The sequence below is a fragment of the Apteryx mantelli genome, chromosome 30, assembly GCF_036417845.1.
Source record: "Apteryx mantelli isolate bAptMan1 chromosome 30, bAptMan1.hap1, whole genome shotgun sequence".
NCBI lineage: Eukaryota > Metazoa > Chordata > Aves > Apterygiformes > Apterygidae > Apteryx > Apteryx mantelli.
The window spans coordinates 611619-638063 of NC_090007.1; the positions used below are offsets into that span (position 1 = coordinate 611619).

The window sequence follows — 26445 nt, forward strand, 5'->3', positions numbered from 1 at the left end:
GCTGCCGTTCCAGCCCGGCTCGCTCCAGGGAGCAGCATGGAGCCTGGTCCCGGTCCCGTATCCCCCCCCCCCCCCCCCCCAGCTGCCCCCGGCAGACGTGACCATCCCGCACCGTTGTGCCAGTCCCGGGCAGCAGGATGCCCTGGCCACGTGGCCCCCGGCTGCTTGCAAAGAGCAGAGCCAGGATTGAGCCTGGGCTCCCCCGGCTGCCCCTCGCCCAGCGAGGCCGCATCCCGCCAGGAAATGCTGCCCGCACCGGCCCTGGGTGCCCCCCACCCTGATGCACATGCTGCTTCAGCCAGCGCAGTATTTACAGGCTCCACATGCCCTGGGCAAGCCCCCCCCCCCCCCCCCCAAAAAATGAATTTCTGCACAAGATCGGGGCTGCTACAACCCCCTCAGTCCCTGCAGGACCAGCAGCTTCCACCAGGAATCCCCTAAATCCCTGTGCCAGCCGGGCCCGGCTGCCCCGCGGCAGCCCCCTCCTCCCCGGGACACCCCCCCCCCCCCCAAACGCTGCCCTTTGCTGCCCACCCACCTGCAGGCAGATTTACAACCCCAGAATAAATTACACCCTCACGTAAAATGTCAGCACCAGTGTTAGAGAAAAAAGGGGAAAAAAAACAACCCAAAGTCAAAGTGCCTGGAAACGCCCGGCCCCGGCTGGCAGGGGTGGGTGCAAGCCCCTCGCTCCCGGTGGGAGCCGGCTGCTTCCTGCAGCCGCACCGTGCCCACGGGGCCGGCGGCGGCGTTAATCCTTAAATCTCCGCCCGGCTTGCATTTTCCGGTAGTAGTTGTCCGCCTCGTGGTCCGTGTGCCCGTCCTTCTCGCCGGCGGGCTTCCTCCGCAGTGTGGAGTCGCGGCTGGCGGAGCCCAGGGCGCCCTCGGCGTCTGCCACCGCCGCCACCACGTTGATGGTGGCCACGCTGCCGTAGCGCGGCTCGTCCTGCTCCACGTCGCTGAGCGAGGAGCCGGGGGAGGCGCCGGCGCTCCGGGCAGGGTGGCCGCCGCGGCGCAGCTCGCCCAGCTCCACGGCGTCGGGCCCCTCGGCGCCCCTGGGCGCCAGCTTCCACTCCCAGGGCCCGTTGCCGGCGGAGAGGTGCACCACGGGGTGGTGGGGCGCGTGGGCGTCGATGGTGACGATGCTGCCGCTGTCCCGCTCCGAGGGCGAGCGGTACTGCGAGGAGTCGGAGCTGGCCGAGGACGACGAGGTCTCCGAGTGGCGGGCGGCGCCGGCGCCGGCGCCGCCGGGCTGCTTGGACATGGCGATGACCTGCACCAGGCGCGGCGGGTTGGCCGCCCGTGGCGCCGCCGCCGCCTTCTCCGCCACCATCACCCACTTAGCCCGGGCGGCCGCCCCGGCACCCGCCGACGCCGATGCTGCAGCGCCCGCCTGGCTCTCCTCGGGGATGTGCACCAGCGGCGAGGCGCCCGGCCGCGGCTGCAGCAGCACGCGGGGCCCCGCGGGCGCCCGCTCGGCCCCGCGCGCCTGCACCGTGGGGTAGAGTGATGGCGGGACGCCGTCGTCAGCCCCGCGGGCGCCCGCCTCCTCGGCCAGTGTCATGCTCCGGCCCTCCAGCGACTTCTGCTTCCACTCGGTGATGAGCTGCTTGGAGCGGGAGGCGTCCACGGGGACGTGGATGGTCATGTGCCGCCGCGCTGGGTCGTCCATGGAGGGCGTGCTGACGCGGGGCAGCGTGTTGCTGAAGGTCACCATGTTCTCCTTGGCCATGGGGCTGCGGGGCGCCAGCAGGTCCACGTCCACGCTGGCCCGCTTGAGGCTGCCCAGGGAGTTCTTCTCGCGCGGCACCGGCCGCGCCGCCCCCTCCAGCCGGCCCTGCGGGTTGAGCTCGTCGGTGCTCACCGACTTGTTCTGCTGGTAGACGGAGTCGTGGCCCCGCTGCGTCAGCGCCCGCAGCGCGTCCTTGGCAGGCGGCGCGGCTGGGACCCGCTCGGCCGGCGCGCGGAAGTTACCCACGGCGTGGTATGCCTGCGAGGGACAGGGGGGGTCAGCAGAGCCCACGGGGCGGCCCCGGCCCTGGCCCCAGCCCCGGCCAGCATCCCTCCCGTCCCGCCGCCGGGCAGCGCTCACCAGGTAGGCGGCGATGCCGGAGCCGATGAGGAAGCCCACGTAGACGTCGACGGGGTGGCTGCGGTACTGGGTGATCTGGGTGAGGCCGCAGATGCCGGCGGCGATGGCGAAGGCGAAGACCAGGATGGGCTTCAGGAGTTTGGTGCTGTCCGAGATGATGGAATTGAAATACATCTGGCGGAGGCGGCGGGGCAGGGACAGGCTGTTAGTGGCAGCCCGCGGCGCCGGCACCCGCAGCCCCCCCCCCCCCCCCCCCAGTCTCGCTCCCATGCATGCAGAACTGCAATCCGGCACATGTGCGGCTGTGCACGCATGCACCCACCGACACGCACAGCCGCGCGGGTGACCCTCGCCTGCACGTGCCGCCAAGGGGCCCTGAACGCGGAGCCGTGAGCCGGGCAATGCCGGCGAACTCACCGAGACGTAGACAGCAGCGAAAGCGGAGAGCGTCGCGTGCTGAGACGGGAACGTCTTCCTGCGAAGGAGAGGACGAGGCAGGGTCGGCGAGGCCTGACCCGGGGCGCGGGGCAGGCGGTGCCCCGGCACGTGCGCCCCTTCCCGGGAGGTACCTGGCAGACAGGATGGCGTGCTTGTCCGGCCCCGAGCAGATGTCCTGGGTGACGTAGGGGTTGGCGTCGCAGGGGGTGCCCAGCAGCGTGTAGTTGGGCTTGCAGACGGTCAGGAAGAAGGGCGCGTGGTAGCCGGTGGCCAGCTGGATGACGTCGGTCACCAGGGCCGTGGCGCAGAGCCCGAACACGTGGACGCCTGCGGGAGGCGGGCGCGGGGCAGCAGGTCACCCCGGATCCGGACGGCGCCCCGGCGCCCGCTCCCTGAGACCTGCTTCCCGCTCGGGGCCGGATCCGGAGCAGCTCCCGGAGCACCCAGGGGAAGGGCCTGCAGCCCCCCCGGCACTGCATCCCAGGCGCCCCGCGCTGCCGCCCTCGTCCCCCCCAGCCCCTCAGAAAGGTCCCGCGGCGGCGGCACAACGTACCCACAAACCTTACGGTCCTGCGCAGGAAGGAGTTGAAGTTGCAGCCGCCGGCGTTAATGCTGCCCTCGGCGCCGCTGCGGCCCTTCAGCCGGGACTGCAGGCAGTAGACGATGCCCTCCCCGACCATGATCTGGGGGGAAGCGGCAGCTCAGCGGGGCCCGGCCGCGCGGGGAGGGGGCGCGAGGGCGGTCGGCAGCGCTGCCCCGTGGGGGACTTTGCAGGATGCCAGGCACCGCCAGGCTTCCCACGATGGGCCACGCTGGGGCCCCGAAACCCGGCCCCAGGACCCAGCTCGGGCTGGGACGTCTCCAGCGTGGTGTGGCCAGCCCCGTCCCTGACCCCATCCCTCCGGCAGCAGGAGCCGCCCGGGACGCACCGAGGCCGCGGGCGCCGCGAAGGCCAGGCTGAGCAGCATGAGCAGCGGGATGAGCTCCTCGTTGGTCTCCACGTAGGGCATGGAGAGTGCCCGGTCGTAGCACTGGAAGCCCACCTTGGCCGGCTTGAAGAGGTCCGTCAGCTCCAGGAAATACAGCGTGATGATGGAGGAGGCCACGATGGGCAGCTGGGGATGAGCAGGAGCGAGCTGGGACTGTGGCGCCGGCTCAGGGACACCCTCGGAGAGCCACTGCCACGGGGCGCAGAGCCACACATGGAGCACCCCCGAGTGGCTCCGATGGCCCCAGCATCATGCAGCCCCCGGGATGGGGCATCTGGGTGAAGCCCCCGTCCCCTTCATGCCAGCTCCATGCTGGCTCCCCGAGCTGCAACCCTGGCCCCCATCCCGCCCTTACCTCCACGAAGTAGAAGCAGGGCAGGAGAGTCATGCTGTCCTTGGGCGCCTTGGCCTTCTCCTTGGGGGAGATCATGGTCGCGCTGGGCTGCGCGGTCACCCTGCTGCGGGGCAGGAACCCGTCGGCAGCGTGGCGGAGCCAGCGGGCTCCGACCCGCGAGGAAGGTGCCAGGCAGCTCCCGGCGCTGAGCCGGCTTCACCGGGGCGAAACCCGGGTCCTCGGGGCGAGTCAGGGTCCCCCCACCCCGCTGGCCCCGGGGGGGGGGGGGGGAGGGTGGTGCCACAACAGGTGGGGCCGAGGCACGGCTATCGCGACAGGCCGCTCTATCGTGACAGGCGGCGGAGGGCGTGGGAAGGGGCGTGCCGCCGCGGGGCCGGGAGGGGGCCGGCACCCCCGGAAACCTCCCCCAGCCCCGCCTGGAAAAGGGGGCAAAACCGGGGGGGGGGGGGAAATAGGGGGGCGATGGGGGGGGGGTGGCACGGGCGGGGCAGGGACCCCCCCGGGCTTTGCGCCCCCGCCCCGCACTCACCTCGGCGGCGGCGGCGCCTCGGGGCGCAGCGGGGCCGGGCGGCGGCCGGGGGCTCCCGGCGGAGCGGGGATGCTCCTGCCTCGGCGGAGCGCGGAGCGCGGCTGCTTCCTCCTCCTCCTCTTCCTCCTCCTCCTCCTCCTCCTCCTCCTGCTGCTGCTGCTCCTCCTCGCCCTCCTCCGCCCCCGCCGCCCCGCCTCGCGCTGCCGGACCCGCTCCGGGGCGCGGAGCCGCCGAGGGGGCGACCGGGCTGCCGGGGGGATCGGGAAGGCGGCGGCGCCGGGGCGGGCGGCAGACAAAGGGCCGGGCGGGGCCGGGCCGCAGCCGCCGAAGCAGCGCTGCACCCGCAAAAAGGGCACCTCTGCACCCAAAAGGCAGCTCTGAACCCGCAAAGGGCAGCGCTGCACCCACGAGGGGCAACTCGGCTCTTGCCAGGGCAGCTCTGCACCCAAAAGGCAGCTCTGAACCCGCAAAGGGCAGCGCTGCTCCCACGAGGGGCAACTCGGCTCTTGCCAAGGCAGCTCTGCACCCAAAAGGCAGCTCTGCACCCAAAAGGCAGCTCTGCACCCAAAAGGCAGCTCTGAACCCGCAAAGGGCAGCGCTGCTCCCACGAGGGGCAACTCGGCTCTTGCCAGGGCAGCTCTGCACCCAAAAGGCAGCTCTGAACCCGCAAAGGGCAGCGCTGCACCCACGAGGGGCAACTCGGCTCTTGCCAGGGCAGCTCTGCACCCAAAAGGCAGCTCTGCACCCAAAAGGCAGCTCTGAACCCGCAAAGGCTAGCGCTGCTCCCACAAGGGGCAACTCGGCTCTTGCCAGGGCAGCTCTGCACCCAAAAGGCAGCTCTGCACCCAAAAGGCAGCTCTGAACCCGCAAAGGGCAGTGCTGCTCCCACGAGGGGCAACTCGGCTCTTGCCAAGGCAGCTCTGCACCCAAAAGGCAGCTCTGAACCCGCAAAGGGCAGCGCTGCTCCCACAAGGGGCAACTCGGCTCTTGCCAGGGCAGCTCTGCACCCAAAAGGCAGCTCTGCACCCGCAAAGGGCAGCGCTGCTCCCACAAGGGGCAACTCGGCTCCTGCCAGGGCAGCTCTGCACCCAAAAGGCAGCTCTGCACCCAAAAGGCAGCTCTGAACCCGCAAAGGGCAGCGCTGCTCCCACGAGGGGCAACTCGGCTCTTGCCAGGGCAGCTCTGCACCCAAAAGGCAGCTCTGCACCCAAAAGGCAGCTCTGAACCCGCAAAGGGCAGCGCTGCTCCCACGAGGGGCAACTCGGCTCTTGCCAGGGCAGCTCTGCACCCAAAAGGCAGCTCTGCACCCAAAAGGCAGCTCTGAACCCGCAAAGGGCAGCGCTGCTCCCACGAGGGGCAACTCGGCTCTTGCCAGGGCAGCTCTGCACCCAAAAGGCAGCTCTGAACCCGCAAAGGGCAGCGCTGCACCCACGAGGGGCAACTCAGCTCTTGCCAAGGCAGCTCTGCACCCAAAAGGCAGCTCTGAACCCGCAAAGGGCAGCGCTGCTCCCACGAGGGGCAACTCGGCTCTTGCCAGGGCAGCTCTGCACCCAAAAGGCAGCTCTGAACCCGCAAAGGGCAGCGCTGCTCCCACGAGGGGCAACTCGGCTCTTGCCAGGGCAGCTCTGCACCCAAAAGGCAGCTCTGCACCCAAAAGGCAGCTCTGAACCCGCAAAGGGCAGTGCTGCTCCGAGGGGCAACTCGGCTCTTGCCAGGGCAGCTCTGCACCCAAAAGGCAGCTCTGAACCCACAAAGGGCAGCGCTGCACCCACGAGGGGCAACTCGGCTCTTGCCAGGGCAGCTCTGCACCCAAAAGGCAGCTCTGCACCCAAAAGGCAGCTCTGAACCCGCAAAGGGCAGCGCTGCTCCCACGAGGGGCAACTCGGCTCTTGCCAGGGCAGCTCTGCACCCAAAAGGCAGCTCTGCACCCAAAAGGCAGCTCTGAACCCGCAAAGGGCAGCGCTGCTCCCACGAGGGGCAACTCGGCTCTTGCCAGGGCAGCTCTGCACCCAAAAGGCAGCTCTGAACCCGCAAAGGGCAGCGCTGCTCCCACGAGGGGCAACTCGGCTCTTGCCAGGGCAGCTCTGCACCCAAAAGGCAGCTCTGAACCCGCAAAGGGCAGCGCTGCACCCACGAGGGGCAACTCGGCTCTTGCCAGGGCAGCTCTGCACCCAAAAGGCAGCTCTGAACCCGCAAAGGGCAGCGCTGCACCCACGAGGGGCAACTCGGCTCTTGCCAGGGCAGCTCTGCACCCAAAAGGCAGCTCTGAACCCACAAAGGGCAGCGCTGCACCCACGAGGGGCAACTCGGCTCTTGCCAGGGCAGCTCTGCACCCAAAAGGCAGCTCTGCACCCAAAAGGCAGCTCTGAACCCACAAAGGGCAGCGCTGCACCCACGAGGGGCAACTCGGCTCCTGCCAGGGCAGCTCTGCACCCAAAAGGCAGCTCTGCACCCAAAAGGCAGCTCTGAACCCGCAAAGGGCAGCGCTGCTCCCACGAGGGGCAACTCGGCTCTTGCCAAGGCAGCTCTGCACCCAAAAGGCAGCTCTGAACCCGCAAAGGGCAGCTCTGAACCCGCAAAGGGCAACTCGGCTCCTGCCAGGGCAGCTCTGCACCCAAAAGGCAGCTCTGCACCCAAAAGGCAGCTCTGAACCCGCAAAGGGCAGCGCTGCACCCACAAGGGGCAACTCGGCTCTTGCCAAGGCAGCTCTGCACCCAAAAGGCAGCTCTGCACCCAAAAGGCAGCTCTGAACCCGCAAAGGGCAGCGCTGCTCCCACGAGGGGCAACTCGGCTCTTGCCAAGGCAGCTCTGCACCCAAAAGGCAGCTCTGCACCCAAAAGGCAGCTCTGAACCCGCAAAGGGCAGTGCTGCTCCCACGAGGGGCAACTCGGCTCTTGCCAAGGCAGCTCTGCACCCAAAAGGCAGCTCTGAACCCGCAAAGGGCAGCGCTGCTCCCACGAGGGGCAACTCGGCTCTTGCCAAGGCAGCTCTGCACCCAAAAGGCAGCTCTGAACCCGCAAAGGGCAGCGCTGCTCCCACGAGGGGCAACTCGGCTCTTGCCAGGGCAGCTCTGCACCCAAAAGGCAGCTCTGAACCCGCAAAGGGCAGCGCTGCTCCCACGAGGGGCAACTCGGCTCTTGCCAGGGCAGCTCTGCACCCAAAAGGCAGCTCTGCACCCAAAAGGCAGCTCTGAACCCGCAAAGGGCAGCGCTGCTCCCACGAGGGGCAACTCGGCTCTTGCCAGGGCAGCTCTGCACCCAAAAGGCAGCTCTGAACCCGCAAAGGGCAGCGCTGCTCCCACGAGGGGCAACTCGGCTCTTGCCAGGGCAGCTCTGCACCCAAAAGGCAGCTCTGCACCCAAAAGGCAGCTCTGAACCCGCAAAGGGCAGCGCTGCTCCCACGAGGGGCAACTCGGCTCTTGCCAAGGCAGCTCTGCACCCAAAAGGCAGCTCTGCACCCAAAAGGCAGCTCTGAACCCGCAAAGGGCAGTGCTGCTCCCACGAGGGGCAACTCGGCTCCTGCCAGGGCAGCTCTGCACCCAAAAGGCAGCTCTGCACCCAAAAGGCAGCTCTGAACCCGCAAAGGGCAGCGCTGCTCCCACGAGGGGCAACTCGGCTCTTGCCAGGGCAGCTCTGCACCCAAAAGGCAGCTCTGCACCCAAAAGGCAGCTCTGAACCCGCAAAGGGCAGCGCTGCTCCCACGAGGGGCAACTCGGCTCTTGCCAGGGCAGCTCTGCACCCAAAAGGCAGCTCTGCACCCAAAAGGCAGCTCTGAACCCGCAAAGGGCAGTGCTGCTCCCACGAGGGGCAACTCGGCTCTTGCCAGGGCAGCTCTGCACCCAAAAGGCAGCTCTGAACCCAAAAGGCAGCTCTGAACCCGCAAAGGGCAGTGCTGCTCCCACGAGGGGCAACTCGGCTCCTGCCAGGGCAGCTCTGCACCCAAAAGGCAGCTCTGCACCCAAAAGGCAGCTCTGAACCCGCAAAGGGCAGCGCTGCTCCCACGAGGGGCAACTCGGCTCTTGCCAGGGCAGCTCTGCACCCAAAAGGCAGCTCTGAACCCGCAAAGGGCAGCGCTGCACCCACGAGGGGCAACTCAGCTCTTGCCAAGGCAGCTCTGCACCCAAAAGGCAGCTCTGAACCCGCAAAGGGCAGCCCTGCACCCAGAGCTCTGCACCAGCCCTGCGGTCGAGCAGGGCCCTGCACCGAGCCCCCATTCCCGTCTCCAGCCCAAGGGCCATGGGCTCCTTCCTCCCCGGACCTGCTGGGATCAGCCCGCTCCCTCCCCGTTTGCTGCATCCATCCACATGCCCTGCTGTGGCCCCTCCGCACCGGGGTCCCCGCGAGCCGCAGCGCAGCTTCATCCCTGGCCGCGCTCACCGGCACCGCGGGGCTCCCACCACCACCGCCCAGGCACCGCCTGCTCTGAGGCCTGGCAAACTCCTTGCACCCCAGAGACCCCAGGGAGAGGGTGGCCCTGGTGGGGGGGCCTGTTGCAGGGCCGACGCTGGCAGCAGCCGGCCCCCCGGCAGGGTCCCGCTCCGGTTCTCAGCCCAGGTGCGGCCTGGCGCGGGCACCACTGCCGCCATGTCCCTCGGGGAGGCGCGGGAATCCGGCGCGTGACTCGCATGGCAAAATCCGCCGGCAGTTTCCTAGCAACAGGGCGTTCCCGCCGGTGTCCCCCGCCGGCACGGCTGCGGCGCAGGCGGACACATGGGGCCGCGGCCCCCCGCAGCCACCCCGCACGCCCGGCACGCGCCGAGCGGGGCGAGGACGGAGCCCTGGCCCAAACTGCAGCCGAAGCCTCGAAGCCGCCCGACCCGGGCGGAACCGGAACCTTTGCCTTTGTTGCCTCACCGGTTTCCGGGGCCTCCTGCCCAGCGGCTGCAGCGCGCCGGCTCCCTGCCCTCCCTCCTGCGCTCCCGGCCGGAGCAGCCCCCGGGAGCCCAGGCTGGACCCCAAAACGGCCCCCAACACGGCCGAGCCCCGGGGCAGCTCCGGGCGCCTCCGTCCGCCGCCGCGAGGCCGCTCCCGGCCGGCCGGCCGGGGCTGCGCTCTGCTCCGAGCCGCGGCACGGCACATCGCCCTCGTTCCACCTCTGTCCCTAAATGGGCAGAAATCTCCCTGCGTATTTAAGGTTTAAATCCCGAATTGCTGAAATCCGAGATTAAGGAGCTCTCCATGCGGCTCTGCGGCCCCAAAGCGCAGAAATCCGCTGTTTTAGCCAGGCGCCAGCCACCTCCGCACCTTAACGCTCTCCTGCCCGCAGAGACCGGCACCGGGCGCATCCCTGCCGTCCCGGCCGGCGCTGGCACCCGCGTCGCTGCCTCCGGGCAATCCCTGCAGCTGGCGGGCTGTTGCGCAATTAATTGTTTAGCTTGGCCCATCTGCAGCCCGGGATATTTGCACAGAAATATGAAACAAAACACGGCGATTCTGAGCTTCAATAATTGTCATGTATGAGAAAAAGGCAGCCGAGCTGCAGCCGAGCCGCCCGCCTCGCTCTGAGCTCCCCGTGGAAATCGCTGGTGGCCCTGAGCCGCCGGCCCCGAGGGGAGCACGTGCTCTGCACCAGCGAGGCCAAGCCTGGGAAACGGGCAGCGGGAAGCGGGTGTGCTGGGAACCCCTGGTGCTGACTGACGCTTTCCGAGCATTGCTCCGGGATTTCTGCCCCGGCCGGGAGCTACCCGAGTTGGCGGCTCTCGGCAGGGACGGCCGAGGCCAGCACAGAGCTGCAGCGCTGCTTTGCACAGGGGTGAAACCCGGCTGCAGCGCGGGGCGGCCGCGGCCCCCCCATTCCCCCAGCCGTGGCTGCGCTAGCGCAACCGGGAAGCCGCTCCGGAAAAGGCTGCCCTGCCCCGAGCTGCAAACCTTCCTCCTCCGTCCCCGTTAGCCTCGTGGGTTTTGCAACCCTTGCGGGTTTGCTACGGTTTGGGGAAGGCCGGGGGGGCCTTGTCCCTGCAGGCGGCGGGGATTTCGGGGCAACGGCCTCCAGCGGCTCCTCCGGAGCTTGGGGACGCGCCGGGAGCCGAGGCGGTGGCTCCGCTTAGTGGCACCAGGGAGAAGGGCAGAGGGGACACGCCGGCCCCCGCGGTGCCCGGTGTCCCGCGCGGCGAGGGCCCCGGCACCGCTCAGGCGCAGGCAGGGTCGCAGCCGCGGCCCTGGGGGACGCTGGCCGGGTGGCCCCCGCGCAAGGGCCAGCGCAGGCAGCTCCGTGTCCCCGGCGGCCCGTGCTGCCCTCCGGAAAGGCCTTTCCCGGGCGCCAGGGCTGGCGCCGACAGCGTTCACGTGCAAAGAGCCTGATTCGGTTTCGCATCTAAAAACAGCAGTGCAAAAAATCCCCTGCTGCCGGTGCCAGAGCCGAGCGCTGGGAAAGGCTGTTTCCTCCCAGATTTGTTTGTGCAGGGAACTCTTGACCTGTTTTATAAGCTGAGCATTTAAAAACACTTGATATCCTCCTCCCCGCTCAGCCCACGCTGCGGAAATCCCCCTTCCTCCCCCCAAACTTTCCCTTCCTGCCCCCCCGGAGCGGGACATAAAAGCGATGCCGGGTCCGGCCCCGGGCAAGGAGCGTCCACCCGCGACGCCCCGCTCCTGGACGGAGGCAGCGCCGCTGGGCTCCCCGCCGCAGCCATGGCACTGGGCCCCGCTCCCGCTCCCGGCCCCGTCCTCGCGCTGCTGCTGCTGCTGGGCACCACGGCAAGCGGTGAGTGCGCCCAGCGCCGCCGGGCAGGATGCAGCCCGGGACGGGGGGACGCGGCCGAGCGGGGACCGCGGTGCCCTGGGGGGTGATAGGGGGGGGGTCGTGCCTGCAGCCCTGGTCTGGGGGGGCCGCAACGTGCAGCCCCTGCAGCGGCTCCTGCCTGCGCTCGCGGCCGCGGGGTGCAGAGGCAGCCCGGAGCGGGATCGGGGCGGCGCGGCCCCGCGGGCGGCTGGCGCTAAGGCTGCCTCTCCCGCCCGCCGCAGCTCAGCCCCGGGGCCGGATCCTGGGGGGCCGCGAGGCCGAGCCCCACCTGCGGCCCCACATGGCCTCGCTGCAGCTGGACGGGGAGCACGTCTGCGGCGGCTTCCTCATCGCCGAGCAGTGGGTGCTGAGCGCCGCACACTGCACCGAGGAGACGTGAGTGCCGGCGGGGCGGGACGGGACGGGACCCCCGACCCCAGCCCAAACCCGAGGCCGGTGCACCGGGGCCCTGCTCCAGCTCCCGCCGAGCCCCACGCCGCTGCCACTGCCGCCTCTCTTGCAGGGACGGCAAGCTCTTCCAGGTGCTGCTGGGCGCCCACTCGCTCACGGAGCCGGAGCCCCACAAGCGCCTGTACCGGGTGCGCGCCCAGATCCCCCACCCCGGCAGCAACGTCCACAACAACAAGGACGACCTCCTCCTGCTCCAGGTGGGCTCCAGCGCCCGCACGGCCCCACGGCTGCCTGCGAACCATCCCTCCAGCCGCGGGAGCGCCTGCCCTCGGTGCCCTCCCGCCCCATCCCCGCTTCCCGGAGCTTTGGGCCGACTCCGGGCGTCTCCCTCTTCCCCGCGGTCCTTGCGGCTGCGGCTTTGCTCCGCCGCGTGTTAGAGGGCTCCTGGAAACGTCCCAGGGGCTGCGGGGGAAAAGCGAAGCCTTGAGCAGGGACAAGCCTGGAGCAAACCCGGTGCCAGGGCTGGGCGCCGACCCCTTCCCGGCATCCCGGTGACCCCGTTTGCTTCCCGGGCAGCTGGAGGAGAAAGCGGAGCTGAACGCGCACGTCCAGGTGCTGCGGTTCCAGCGGGAGGACCGGGACGTGCCGGCCGACACGGTGTGCGAGGCGGCCGGCTGGGGCACCGTCAGCCACAGCGGGCGCCGGCCGGACAAGCTGCAGCAGGTGGAGCGGCCGGTGATCAGCCGCGACGCCTGCAACCACCGCACCCGCCACGACCACACCATCACCGAGAACATGATGTGCACCGACTCCCGCAAGAAGGACACCTGCAAGGTACCCGCCGCGCACCCCGCTCCCGCTCCCGGCCCCTTCGGCACTGGCTCCCTGGGGGAAGCGAGCGGGAAGGAGGAGCGGCTGGCGGGGAGGGCGGTTGCGGGCTGGGAGAGGCGAGGAGGCGGATTTGGGGGCTGCTGCCCCGGGAAGCTCCTTGCCCTGCACCGGCCACGGGCTGGGAGCTGAGGCTGCTCCGGGGAAGCAGCTCACATGAATTCGGGAGAAGGGAGCAGGCTGACCTGGCTGCCCTCGCTCCCGCAGGGAGACTCCGGCAGCCCCCTGGTCTGCAACGGGGTGGCCGAGGCGGTGGTCACGGCCGGCTCCCGGGTCTGCGGCAACTACAAGAAACCCGGCATCTACACCCGCATTGCCCCGTACGCCGCCTGGATCGACAGCGTCATGGCCTCCGTGTCCGGGGAGGGAGCCGCCCGCTGAGCTGCCCCCGCCGGGCCCGGGGACGGCACCCGGCCCCGCACCGCGGCTCGCTGCTGCCGGCAGGGCCAGCCGCGCCGCTGCGCCCCGACCCGCTCCGCTCCCCCGGCAGCCCTGCAGCTGCCGGCCCCGGAGACGGGCAACGAGCCAGGGGGCTGGGGAAGCGCCGGGAGGGAGCGGGGCCCGGGGAGGGTGGCGCGTCGGGACCCGCGTGGGCGCGAGCCGCAGGCTTTGCTGCATGTGCCCCTACCGCCGACTGCGCCTCTGCAATAAAGCGACGACGATTCCTGCAGGCAGAGCTGCTGCGGGGAAGGGGATGGGGCCGAGCAGGGCGCGGGGTGGCACGGCAGGATCGCACCTTCCTCCCGCAGCACCGGCTGCATTTCCCTCCTGCCAGCGGAGCAGGTCCAGTCCAGCCCCCCAGCCGTCCCCTGCGCTGGGAGCTCACGCGAGTCCTCGGCACCGGCCAAGTCTCGAGCACGTGGCTGGCTGCAGCTCTCAGCCCTGGCGGGAGCTGAGACCCCTTCCCGCGCCACACTCAGCCCCCCGCACTCTCCCCCTTGCAGCAGCCCCGACCCACGGCAAACCCACCCCTGCGAGCACTCGCCTGCCACTGAGCCTGGGACACCGCACGGGGGCTGGAGCCCAGTGCCCCACTTGCGTTGCCCCATCCCTGCACGCATCCTTTGCGGCCACCTCTGGGCATCGCCAGGGTCTGCCCGCACCCCCAGCCCCTGCAAAAATGTCTGGGTGAGCGCATCCCCCCAACCCAGGACCCCCAGGAGCAGGGGGAGGAAGGGGTTTGATCCCGCCGGCTCCTGCAGAGCAGCCCCCCCTCGAGAGGGTGCACGGACCCTGTCCAGCCCCCGTGCCCCCCGCTTGGGCCTGTCCCGCACCCCCTTCGCCCTCCCCGCCGGCGCCAGTGGGTGCCTGCGGCTGCGGGACCGCAGAGGACATCCCGCAGCGCGGCCACGGGGCCATCGGGCCCAGAGCTGAGACCTCCCCCCGGTTCGTTAAAACGGAATCTGCCAGTTGCTGATAAGCCCCGAGAAGCATCAATCGAGTTTGTACTGAAGCAAATAAGCGCAACTATCCACGGCCGCCGCTTCAGCCAGCCGCCCGGATGGAGGCTTTCTTTGCAGCTGCCCGCAGCTGCCGCCGGTTGCGGCTCCTCGCCAAGGCGCTTTCATGGCTCACGCACGCAGGGCAGGCTCTGCCCGCTCTCCCCAGCCGGTGCTCGTTGCCACTCCACCACCAACCCTTTTGCTCTTGCCCCCAACAGCCCTGAGCAGCAGCTCCAACGGGCTGCCGAGCACCCGGAGAAAGTCCCTGCACGGGCCCTGGGGAGGGAGGGACGTCCCACGCGTCTGCTCCCCAGGCCGGAGCCTCGGGGAGCTGCCTCCTTCCAGGAACATGGTGCCCGGTCCTCATCGACCGTCCCGCCTCACTCGCCGGATGCGGGAAACCCCTCCTGCAGCCAGAGAGGGTCTTTGCACAGGGGCCTTTGCCTGGTGCCCGATCCCAGCAGTCCTCAGTAGCCTCAGAGCGAGAGGCTGCTCCGGCATCCGCCTCCCCCTGCAGCCGGACAGCCCAGCCGTGAGCAGGCCTGCAGCATTGGGGCCAGGGAGCAACGCTGCTCAGGGCAGGCCCTTCGCCCTCCTGCGTGCAAGCGGCGCGGCGGCTGCAAGCTTTGTCCCTCGCTAGACACCAACCTGCCCGCACGCGGCGGCTGGCTGACGCAAGGTGGAGCCCTCAGTGCTCCTTTTACAGCCCTGCCTGCCAGAAACAAGCTCCAGCTCCAGGAGCAGCTTTTCTGATCAGATCCGGGCACGACCTTGGTTCTTGCCCAAAGGCACACACGTATCCCCAGCACTAGCGCAGAGCCCAGCTTCTCAGGGGAGCAATCTCCAACGTCCTGCATGCAGCAGGCAGATTGGCGAAGCAGGAGGAACCAGCATCCCCACTCTGGGAGCCGGGGAGTCTGCTAAGGAGAGATGATGACCAGAGAACAAGGACTGTTTTGTTCAGACCACTTATTTATAGGAACAGGTACAATCAGAAGGCCCTGTACTAGGTAGAAAGGAGGAGAAAACAAGTATAGTATCACCAAGGACTTTAAAAATCCACCTTCCGTTCCTTGCTCTGTGTACGCAGCCTCGCTGGAGCTCATCCACCTACAGCGAACAGCCAGCACCAGAGCTGGGTCAGACCTCAGGGAGCTGCTCCCAACCGCAGGGCTCCAACGTGGCAGGACAGTGAGCAGAGTGGGGAAAGGAGCATTTTCTTGCAGAGCAACTGCTCAGTCTTACCTCAGTGCAAATAATGAGTAGCAGCAATCAAACATTAAATAACCCCCAAACCTGCTCTCTGAGAGAAAGGAGATTAACAAGGACCCAGATTGATTACAGTTTTACTTAAAGGGGTAAGAGTTTTAACAAGAAGTTCCAGTTTCCTAATTAGCCATTTCATTTTCCTTAATTACCCTTAGAATGGCAACACAGAGACCTGCTCCACACAGCAAAACATTAAATGGAAGAGTCGAGAGAAACAAGCTCTTTGCCATCATTGCAATTTTTCACTGATAAATGGAAACTCATTCCCAGATGGAAAAAGTATATATATAAATTGGCTTGTTCTTTCCTTTAAATGGTCTCTGGGGAGATGTGGAATTTACCTGGCTGGCTAGGAATTTGGCAAGCCACAGATCAGCTCGAAGCATCTTCACTATGCTTTGTCAAAGGGCACAGCTCTCTCAGTCTGATTTTGAAAAGAGATGAAATTAACAGGGCTTTCCTGCTTCTCTTGTTCATGCATCAACAGTCCTGGACATACAGTGTACAACCAAAGTCATATGAGAAAGACTTCTGAAGCTTTTCTGAGAACAAACCAAACATTCTGAACATTCTGTACAAAATCAAGGGAACTTTTATTTACAAAATAGCTGCTGGTTCAGTGAGAGACAGTGAAACAGATGGGTTTGCTCCAGGGCAGCAGGCTCCTGTTCCTCCAGACTGGGAGGAAATTGTTCTATTAATTAGAACATAGATAAACTATGCTGGTGAAGTCTCCCATCACAGGAGCAAGTTCACTTGTAAGGATGGAGAAGTATAGGGAAACAGGAATAAACCAGCCCATCCCACATTTCCCAAGCAGCCTGGTAACAAAGGATGAACATAAGGTACTATGTGTTTGTTCCCCTTTCACTGGAGATTTTGTCCGTTTACCCCCAACTATCAGCCATCTACTGCTCTCTACCCATGCAAGGACTTACTCCAGGGTGTAGCCTTTCTGCGTGCACAGCCAAGAGACACAGAGAGGCGGCAGGCTTCTCACCTCTCAGGCCCTTGACTCCCAGTTGACTTTGCCTTGGACAGTGACAGAGAAACCTCTCAGATTCCTTTCTAGCTCTTCCCTGTACAAAGATTCTTCTTCCCTCCCCTCCTTTTTTTATGGCACAAAGGGGTGAAGCAGAAAAATCAATGCAAGAAAAACAACAGCACTGCTAGTCAACTGCTTGGCGCTGCCTCACAGGCAGCATCAGCACAATGCTTTCAGAGAGCACAGGAAAAGTGCTGCTGTTCTTTTGTCCCAAACACCTCCAAAGAAGGCAGCTCCGAGCAGCTCTTCCACTTGGCGCCCATTGTTCCCTTTTTGCCCCACAAAAGGCAATCTCACGAATAGCTGAGGGGCATCCTCCTCCACAAGCCCCCGCACAAGCAGTTTTTGATCCAGCGCTGCTCCCACTGTTTCACGGCAGTGATTTTGTTTGGCGATTTAAGCATGGTAACGCAACCACACCTGAAAAGAAACACACACACACACAAAGGGGTGCAGTCAGGCATAGGAAACAGAGAAGCCTAGGAAAAAAGCCAACATTGCTGGGGCTCCTGTATGGATCACACAGGGAGCAAGGAATCAGAGGAGAAAAACAGCTTTTGCCCTTCGCAGGTGATGTTTGTGAGCGCTAAAAACCAGCTGAGACCATGTGAGCAATTATCTTAAATGAAGAGAGGTTATCTTGGAGCAGAAGGCTGTCTTGAAGACAACAGCCCCCAGCTGCTATTTATACATAAAACAGCAGACACTCATCTTGTAAAAATGATCTACTACAGAGACTTTCTATTAAAACCAATAATTAAAGCTAATTCAATCATATGATTAGATAGATGTTTGCTCCCTGCACCATCATTTCAAAATCCAGACTCTTCTGTGAAGGGTGGATGAAGAAGACAGAAAAAAAGGACCTGAACTGCAAATCTAGTTTGAAAAATGACCCCCAAACGGCACCATGGAGTCTGTGTTTATTTCCTCTTACCACCTCCTCTCCAAGAACACAGGTAGCTTTTTTTAAATACCAGACCTGCAAATCAAGCTGGGGATCTCTCATTACCAATAAAGATTTCTACAGGCCAAATTCTGTCCTCCATTTACCTATGTAACCTGACTGTTCTCATATTTTTCTGTTAAAGCAATGTCATATTTATTCCATGATGCAAAATTCAGCCCCTAGATGCAATATAGTTCAGTCACTGACAATGAAGAATCTAGCTAATTCTCACAGAGCTGGGGTTACTTTGCAGGACAAAGCAACAAGATTTTTAATGCAACAGCCATGCTGCAATGATAGGAACAGCTATCTTGAGTCAGGGATGCTGCTCTTCCAGAAGCCTTTTAAGAATCTTGGTCGTCCAGATTAGAAGAGCCTTATACATAACCACAACTGCTTCCTCCAGTGCAATACCTAGTGCCATAAACTAAAAGCCTTACTATAGAAGAAGCATTTCCTCCTGCAGACATAGTTAACACGAAATGTTATTGAGCTATGTTAGGGTGGTAAACAGAGACTGAAAGATCTTTTAAATGAAAGAAAGAACAGTATGAGTTTCTGCCAAGACTTTCTCTGCATCGAAGGGACTATATGTTTGCATTGCTTACCTGGTACACGACTTGCACTCTTCTGTTGGGTATGCTCCTAAGTGAAGCCGTCTCAGGTGATCAATCTTGGGCTGTCCAGGTGCCCTGGACAGGAAGAAGAATGGTAACTTTTCTAGAACGCCATTTCTAAAAGCTGTTTCCAGGACAGCCTTTTCCAAAGAATATCTGAGATTCCATCCATCAAAACCCAGATGGAATCCCAGAAAGCAGATCCCTTGCACCAATGCCAGGAGTGAATCACTCGCAAAGAATCACTCCCTCCTTGCCCCCAGCAAAGGCTGGAACCAAAGCCTTGGAGTTCCACTATTCTGCACTCCTGCAACCCCTTTTGCTAGTACTATAGGAATTCCCAGAAAGGGCTTCCAAAACCAGGTCCAGGTAAACCCCAGCCTGTCAACGCTCTCTTAGTTTCAGCCCGACGCAGAGCATTTTCCTGGTTTCCTGCTGAAACCAAGCATTGCAGTGCTGTCTAAAGTGCCTGCACCAGCAGCTGCATTTCAACAGGATGACCCACACTTTTACTACACAGTGTGTAAAGTGTCATGGGATTTAAGGATATGGTGAAATTAATCTAAATACAAGCTAGCATTTTTTGTTTTGTCAAGTACAGAGAACAAAATTCCCTCAGGTCGCATATGCAAATGGATAAGCCAAAGAATGCAGGCGTCCCAAACCCATTGATCTCTCAGAGCTGGAAAGAGATCCCAGGTGCCCTGCTACCCTCTCTGTACCTTACAAAGGCATCAAACTGGGAAGAGACAGTGTGACCAACAAGCCCAGGAGCTTTTCCAAACTGCAGCCGGACGAGCTGTTTGTTCTGCAGCTTGCTGATAATGCCATCATTGATGGGCAACCAATCGATATTGGGAATGAGCAACTGGCTGGGCAGGAGGCAACATTCATCTATCAGGGTATCATCTGGCTCCGTCATGTGATTTTCCTCACGACCTGCATGGAAGATGAAGCAGAGAGAGCGCCAGCTCTAACATTTCTCATTTAAAGATTGAGAGAAGCTGCTACGTGCAGTTTCCTCCTCCATCCGCCAACACAGCACAGAAAACAATAAACTTGGCAGCTATACTTGCCCTTTATAAACGCTACAGACCCACTCAAAAGTTACTCCCCCCAATTATTCCTTTCATGCACAATCCACATCAAGGAAGGATCCTTTTGTTCAAGGAAACTGGTAAACCCTTACAGCACAGCCAGAGTTTAGTTAGAAGCCTGAAGAGGAGGGACATGCTGTCCTGGGTGTCAGAAGTTGCTGTGTAGACAGGGAGGCAGCTTGGCTTCAACAGTCCCCAAATACGGATCACCACCATAAGCTCTCTGAACATGCCCAAGGATGCTCCGTCTCGCAGAAAGCTGTGTCCCGGACGCACAGGGGAGCCCTGCAGAGGGCAAAGAATAGCTGTGACGAGGACTTACAGCCCTCCTGAACCACTCTTCCCTTTCCAGACAACTTAGGAGATGCACCCAAACCCAAGGAGAGTTTTTTTCAAGCAGTACACAATTTGTGGAGCTCGCTGCCAGAGGATGCTGTGGAGGTTAGACACAAAGGTTCATAAAGGGTTTAAACAAGTCAGGTAGCTACTAAGCCCAACGGCCTAAATGCAGCTTCCAGTCCCTGCATCACTGACTACCAGAAGCTGGACGGGCATGGAAAGGATTGTTTTATAGTTCAGCTATTTCTTACACTCTTTTCTCAAGTTGCTTGACAGCAACACCAGAGTTGTGCACGACTTGGCTAAAGCCACCCAAACAAATACACAAAGACTTTTTTTGCTCCTCCCTGACAGTTCTCGGGAGCGCAGGCTCTCACCTGGTTAGGAAGGCTGGCCAGCAGATAAAGCACAAAATCTCCCACCCACTGGATGAGCTGCTGCAGGGATTGCAGCGTGGTCATCTCCAGGACAAACTCTTCTGTCTTCAAGTTAATCATCACTTTGTCAATGTCTGAAACAGAAGCAAGACATCTCCTGGCTCAGGGAGAAGATGGATCCAAATTTCACTCCCTACCCCCACGATGTAAAGAGAGTTCACCTTCCCTTTGTTCAAACTCAGGGAGTTACTATGAGCCTGTAACACTTTACATCTAACCTAAAGGGGGAACAACCTGAATCAAAACACTCAGAACACAGTGCCAGATGTTACGAGCAATCACTACCTATATCTGTGATCTTGGAGCAGATCTCAGTGAGTCGGTCCCCAGGACTCTTGTCTGGGGTGTTCAGGAAATGTGGGCGTAGCAGTGATTTCAAGGTGCAGCTGATGGCAATCAGGAACAGCTTTGCATGGTAATCACACACACGAGCTATTGTGCTGGAGGACAGCTTGCAAAGAGATGCCTTCATGGCAACAATGCGCGTGGAGAGGACCTGATTGACAGAGAGGCACCAGGAAAAAAACAGAGGTAAAGGTAGAATTAGAATGTGCTTATTAAAACAAGATGCTTTTCTTCTTTACTCTTCACTCTTGCTACATGAATGACAGAAATAGTGAATACTGCTCTGTGCATGTACAAACAGTGCTACAGTTCCCAGTACACTGAGAGAATCTCTGCCAGCAACACGCTTTACCGTCTCACCAGAAATTTCCAACAGGTACAGTCCTGTTAACGTTCCTGAAAGCAAACACTGCTTAAACAGATGTTCTTCACACCTAAATTCATGCTCAAGCAGAACATTCAGAGAGGCAGAATAGCCTAGCAGTTAAAGCTCTCTGTCTTTTGAGCTCTAGCAATTCCTGCTCCCTCTTCCCAATCTCTGAGGCCCCTCTGCAAAGGGAACTTCCACTGCCGCTCACCTGCTGCAGGGCCGCATTCTGGCGCATATACTCCTCATGCAGCTTCTCCACCAGGTTCTGAACCATATTGGGTTGGACATGGAGCAGGATGTCCCACCAGTCATAGCCAGTCACCATGCAATACTCCAACAGGAACAGCAAGTGTCGGAGGGACATGTTCATGTCCAGCACATGGCCCATGGAGGGGGAGATACGAAGCATACTCAGCTGAAGGGAGGAGGCAAAAGAAAACCCACATCAAGAACAGGCTACGGGAACTGGTTTGAAACCATTCCACAAAAGCTACTGTACAATACAGGGCCAACTGCAACTCATTGCTGACCTGAAGACACACTTCCCCGCAATAACGGGATACATCCCTTCTCATTTAACATCGGATCATACAGCTGGAATTAACATTCCCAGAAAGTTTCTGAATGATCCATCACTACTTAGAGAAAGAGAGAGCGCCAGGGATGACAACTACCACACACCCCACATAACAAAGCACAATACCTTCCCGTGACTATCGATGCCAGCCAAGGCCAGAGACGTCCACGAGAGCTGCATGGCTTTGAAATGAACCAGTGGACCAGCGGTTCGCTGCCTTTTGATGGTCTGTTCGTCCACTGGGCGCTGGGAGGAAGAGCCATAGAACACTGCCATCATTTGCAAGGACAGGCGATGAACAATGTGGACACTGCCATCGTGAAAAGCCAAAGCCAGACCTGGGGACAGAAGACAGTGGAAGCTGAGGAAGCAACTCCCAGTATAACCCAGTCCTCACCCAGAGAAACAGCCACTGAAAACTCATGTGGCTACCTTGCAGAGCACCCAAAAGGCTCTGGGCTCTCAGGCACATTTGTACCTATAGGCCATGCCAGCATTTCACAGAGGCACATCTCTTTCCATGTAAATGAAATGGGATGAATAGGAGAATATTATGTCTTTGAAAGCTTTCATATCAGTATTTCATATGGGTTGTTTGAAACCCTTACTTCAGCTACAGCTCAGGAAATGGAGAAGGCAAAGTTTCAGGCAGAAGCTACATATTTAGGAGAAAGACAATAAGGACTCCTCACCCAATCCAGGGAAGAATTTGGTGTCATTGGCTACTTTCAGATCAGTATTCGTTAGTGAGATTGGCAACTTCGGCAGAGCCACGGCTGAAACACGATCCAAATCATTGGTGGCAGAAAGAATTCGCCATTTCAGTATCATGGGTTGTTTGTCTCCAACTTTGGAGAAAAAAAACAAAATAAATGAGACATCTTTTTCCAAAAGGATCAGAAAATGCCACCCCTCCCACCCCTTGATTTCTGCCCACACTCCTTAAATAAGTGGGCTTACAAATCAAACATCAACTATACTTCGTTCTATCAGGCTATTTCCCTCGTTTTTTCTAATCTCATTAATTGTACAACAATGACTTCTTCTACTAAATCTGTTTTGATGGAGGACTCTGCTGGTACTGATTAACAAATCCTTACGTATAATAATCCTGTACATTTCACTGGAGTAAACCACATAAACCAGGATCTCTGACATCAGGTAGAACAGATGTGCACACTGGACAGCTCGATTAAACTATTTGCTTGCTGCACAAATGTTTTTTATTTAGAAGACTGAGATCACTGTTCTCAGCAGGAAAAGCGGTTGCACAGCATAACACAGAAAATGTCTTTTATTGAGTGAAAGTAACAATTAAACCACTTCCTTGAGAGCAGCAATTTGTTGCCTAAGATGTAGACAAATAGATGAAACAGAGCATGGGACTGAGAACAGATAAATATGTGATTGTGGATTATCCCACATGTGTGATGATGGATTTAAGAACCTGTCCTGCATTTTCACTTAGACCACGCTCCTATTTTTAAGAATATCAGGTGCAGAAACTCACCCACAGGAGAGATTTGCTGAAATATATTATTGACTGGCAAGCCCTCTTTCCGAAGAGACCAGCACTCCACGATGCTGCTGTTTTGGTTGGAAGCACAAAGCAATACCTTCAAAAGAGAAACCTATACTGTAACTGTCTGCACAAAATTTAAAACAGGAAAAGGCAGTATCCAGCAGCATTTTTCCCCACCCTGTCTTGAGGCTCTTTCTCTTGATTAGTTTATACTCCACCAGTGAAAAGCAGAGGATTGTATCTGCAATACATAATGGTGAAGCCTCTAATTCCAGTGAGATAGAAAGCAGAGGCAGAACTCCAAAATGTGGTATCACAGCCTGTACCCCTTCAAATCACAAATGCTCTCATCCCTCTGCAACTAGGAATGCAAAAGGCATCGCAGGACATGATCCGTTTATCTCCAGAGCTGGGTGTGGAAGCCAAAGGTGGAGCAAATAGCTACTTCCTTTGCTATTTTTTTTTTAAATCCTACTTGCTTAACAGCAGATGCTCACCTGCTCCGACATGTCCCGAGCAAGGAATTTCAGGTGAGTGATTGCTGGATATTTGTCCTTGCGGGCAGGGTCCGTGGTGCAGCGCATGAAGAGGGATGGCAGGATTTCAGTGTCTATTTTGCATTTCTCATTCACCACGCTGACGCAGACTTTGTAGAACTGGACAGGGGAAGTGCTGCTGCCATCTGACGTGGCCACCACAATGTTCCCACCGCCAGTGAAGGCAACATCTGCCAAGGCAACACGACAACGGAGACGGCACAGGCTCTCTGTGGATGTCAGCACCTGCCCATTGGGCTTGAGGAGAGAGACTGTCACCAGACCACTGATGGTCACAGCAATCCAGCCCTCCATGGGCTTCCCGCCAAACAGAGTCAGAGATGGAGAGAATTTGACCCTGGAAAACTTCTCACCGAAGTTTGATGCTCCAGACTGTGAAAGAAGAAAAACAACACAAGGACGTTTGTATCTGATATCTGCAATGCACCTACAACTGCACAGCTCTCCTCTAAGTCACTGCAGCATGGTCTGGAGAGCTGAACAGAGACTGAAATCAAGGCATCGAGTTCATACGTCCAGCTTTGTGCCGTGATCTTGCAGAAGCCCCTTTCTCCCTGGGTCAGAGCAGTTCTGGTTTTACAGGCAGCAGCAGGAACATACCGACCCCTCAGCAAAGCTCTCACAGCATCTCAGAGAGCTTCTACCTCATATGTGCAGACTGAGCCTGGAAGAGCCAATGCCCCCTCTCCCTTCTGTGGCCAATTCCTGCTCTGACACCAACCCATTGCACAACCTCTTAAGCTTCTGTGCCTCAGGTTCCCCAGGACTACGGAGAGGGAAACATTTCTCTCATTGGAACATTGCAAAAGTAAACATTTTTAGAAAAACATAAGTAGGTAGCTTCTACTTGGCAGACTTTCTGTTTTGTGAGTCTGATAGAATTAGACATGTTTCTAAACAAGCAGCTTATCTATGTACACATATGGCTCCCATTACCAAATCCCTGGATCAAACCTCATGACCTTGAACACATTTCTTCTGCAATATTGCTAGTAGGCAAAGAAATGCTTTTTATCTCCATTTTACAGCCAAGGAAATTGAAGCAGACAGACAAAGACGACATATTTAAAGCACCAAGAGAAACAAGGCATTTAATTCCTGTTGAAACTCAGCAGGAACTAGGAATCTGATTTTCCTTTTCTGACTTAAAAAATTCCCCTGCTTGACCTGCCCAAGATCATAGAGAAAACCCATGGTGGAGCAGGGTCATAAACAAAGGTTTCCCAAGTTCTCTGCTAATGACCTGAGCCAGCCTTCCTCACTGGATCCCCATGCAGAGCTGGGACAAACCTTTTCCACGTGCAGAGCCAGCTTCACACCATTGTGTAGCCAGGATAGGGCCACAACAGGGTCTCCTTCCACCATGCTGCCCACAGTGTTCTCCCAGCTGTTGGCCAAGTGATCAGTCATGCTCCAGCACTTAATGTGTCCATCTGCATCTGCCGAGAGGAGCCTGGAGCCTACAATAAAAGAGCCTCATAAGAACCAGTGGGTACAGCAAAAAAAGTCATTAGGAACCAAGAAATCAAAACATCGCAGTGCAGATCTACTGGAGCCAAACAATTCATGGCTATGAAGTGATGGGCACAGTACAACTCCTAACGGTGTATGCAGTCAAAAGAGAAAGACCCACGAACTCGCTCTCTATAAGCTATCACACACCGTCACTTTACGAGCTGCATGCGCATGAAGAAAGGGTGGGACAAAAGAATAACGAGAAAGGATCCAAGCTTACCTGACTGATCCCATTCCAAACAAGTGATGATTTCAGCATGGCCAGAGTTAACAGAATAGACATCCCATGGATGCTCCGTGTCAATGATGTGGACCATATGGGTGAGATCTGTGTGAAAAGAGAAATCAGTCACTGTCCCTCATTGCTAACTCCATAGACCCTGAGCTGCTGCAGGGGAAGCCATAAACTATTTTCTGTCAAACAGTTCTGGGAAGGACAGCAGCTGTGCTTGGTAGCTCAGGTGAGATAACAGGTACCAGTGCAGAACTTGCCCTGGTTCAGCAGTCTGAGAACCACTCACTAGTAAATGAAACACCTATTAAATGTGAGGAACGTAAGGAAAAGAGAGAACGTAAGTTTCCTGTGTTGCTTCCTACAGATGAAAGATTTTAAGGTCGGAACAGAGCACGAGCCACATGGTCCACTGGTTCCCAATAGGGGGGCGTTCATAAATGTGCTGCGAGTTTCCACAAGAAGTTACCGAGCAACCTTTCACAAGCACGCTGTACCTTTTTCCTCCTCATTCTTGAGGTCTGTGGTGAAAGCAATCAGGTTCCTGCAGGACCAAGCGCACACCAAGGGGATGGAAGGGCAGTGGTTGCTTTTTGGCCTTTTCTCCCACTCACAGACATATGCCAAATCCATTGCGCCTCCGGCAACCCCCCGAGGCCCCGCTGGCCCATGGGACGCAGACACACAGCTTTTGGTGCCTACAGAGAAGAATAAGGAACCGTCCGGATGCAAAAAACAGCCAGTTCTACAAGTCACAAACACAGGCCCAGTTAAACCGGCTCCCCCAGTGACATCTGCCCGGCCCCAACAGCACCTCATCCACAGGGGCCAGGCTGCCCCCCACCTCCCCCCGCAGCTGGGTGGGGAGCGAAAGAGCACGAGCCCCCCCCGGCAGGGGTAAAGGGGAATTGTCTGCTGGGGGAGGGGGGGAACTGCCCCCCACAGAGAGATGGGGAGAGAGGGATTGCACCCAAGGGAGGACACTCAACCCTCACACAGGGTGAGGAGGGGAATCACCCCCCCGGGGGGGGCACCCAGCCCCTCTGTGGGGGTGAAGGAGAGGGAACTGCCCCCGGCGTGGCTGCTGCCCCCCATAGGGGGGTGAGGGAGGGGGATTTGTCCCTCTCCGGGACGGTCGCTACCTCCAATGGGGGGAGGATTTTCCCCCCCCCCCAAGGGCGAGGGAAGGAAATTTGCGCCCCCCCCAGTGGTAAGGGAGGGGGAAGGGCCCCCCAGGGCGGTCGTTCCCCCCCCCCCCAAGGAGGGTAAGGGAGGAGGAACCGCCCTCCCCGGGGGTGAGGGAGGGGTACGCGCCTCCGGGGGCGGTTGCTGCCCCCCTGGGGGGGGAGGGAGGGGAAACTGCCCCGGGGGGGGGGGCGGCAGGAGCGGCCCCACTCACCGGCCGCGGCCCCGCACCGCCTCCCGCCGCGCCGGAAGGACCCCGGCCGCCTCGCCCCGCCCCTCAGGGCGGCCCTGCTGTGCGCCTGTGCAGAGCCGGCCTGCCCTGCGCCGCGCGGGCGCTCAGGCGATGCCGCGGACAGCCCGGGCCGGAGGCCCCCTCGTCGCTGGAGGGGGAGAGGGGCGGGACAGTCACTTAATTTGCATATAAACCTACCCAGAAACCATCAGCCCTCCGAGAGGACGTGTAACCTATGAAGTAGGAAGATTTGGGCGAAACCAAAGTAAAGTAACCATTTAAAATGATATAAA

The 26445-nt window shown here is 60.0% G+C and overlaps 3 protein-coding genes across 4 annotated transcripts; 1 reads left to right on the plus strand and 2 right to left on the minus strand.

Annotated features, from left to right (window-relative positions):
- Positions 1-522: 522 nt before the first annotated feature.
- Positions 523-3960, minus strand: PLPPR3 (phospholipid phosphatase related 3). Its single transcript, XM_067313006.1, has 7 exons — positions 3875-3960; positions 3460-3645; positions 3084-3213; positions 2662-2857; positions 2510-2567; positions 2093-2266; positions 523-1990 (listed from the first exon to the last, which is right to left on the minus strand). Exons 1-7 carry the CDS (start codon positions 3947-3949, stop codon positions 752-754), a joined length of 2058 nt encoding a protein of 685 aa, XP_067169107.1. The 5' UTR covers positions 3950-3960; the 3' UTR covers positions 523-751.
- Positions 3961-11367: 7407 nt separating this feature from the next.
- On the plus strand, positions 11368-13092 carry LOC106484250 (complement factor D). Its single transcript, XM_067312743.1, has 4 exons — positions 11368-11519; positions 11647-11791; positions 12111-12368; positions 12630-13092. The coding sequence occupies exons 1-4, from the start codon at positions 11425-11427 to the stop codon at positions 12801-12803; spliced, it is 672 nt and encodes a 223-aa protein (XP_067168844.1). The 5' UTR covers positions 11368-11424; the 3' UTR covers positions 12804-13092.
- Positions 13093-14818: 1726 nt separating this feature from the next.
- MED16 (mediator complex subunit 16) lies at positions 14819-26174 on the minus strand. 2 transcript variants are annotated; one of them, XM_067312764.1, is made up of 15 exons: positions 26135-26174; positions 25233-25433; positions 24724-24831; positions 24279-24448; positions 22929-23360; positions 22420-22525; positions 21602-21757; positions 21036-21247; positions 20541-20747; positions 19903-20113; positions 19558-19691; positions 18934-19126; positions 18467-18683; positions 17736-17819; positions 14819-16598 (listed from the first exon to the last, which is right to left on the minus strand). In XM_067312764.1, exons 2-15 carry the CDS (start codon positions 25366-25368, stop codon positions 16472-16474), a joined length of 2493 nt encoding a protein of 830 aa, XP_067168865.1. In that variant the 5' UTR covers positions 25369-25433; positions 26135-26174; the 3' UTR covers positions 14819-16471. The 2 variants fall into 2 exon arrangements, with proteins under 2 accessions (XP_067168865.1, XP_067168864.1); XM_067312763.1 differs by lacking the exon at positions 26135-26174 and having other exon boundaries at positions 25233-25432.
- Between the last annotated feature and the right edge of the window lie 271 nt (positions 26175-26445).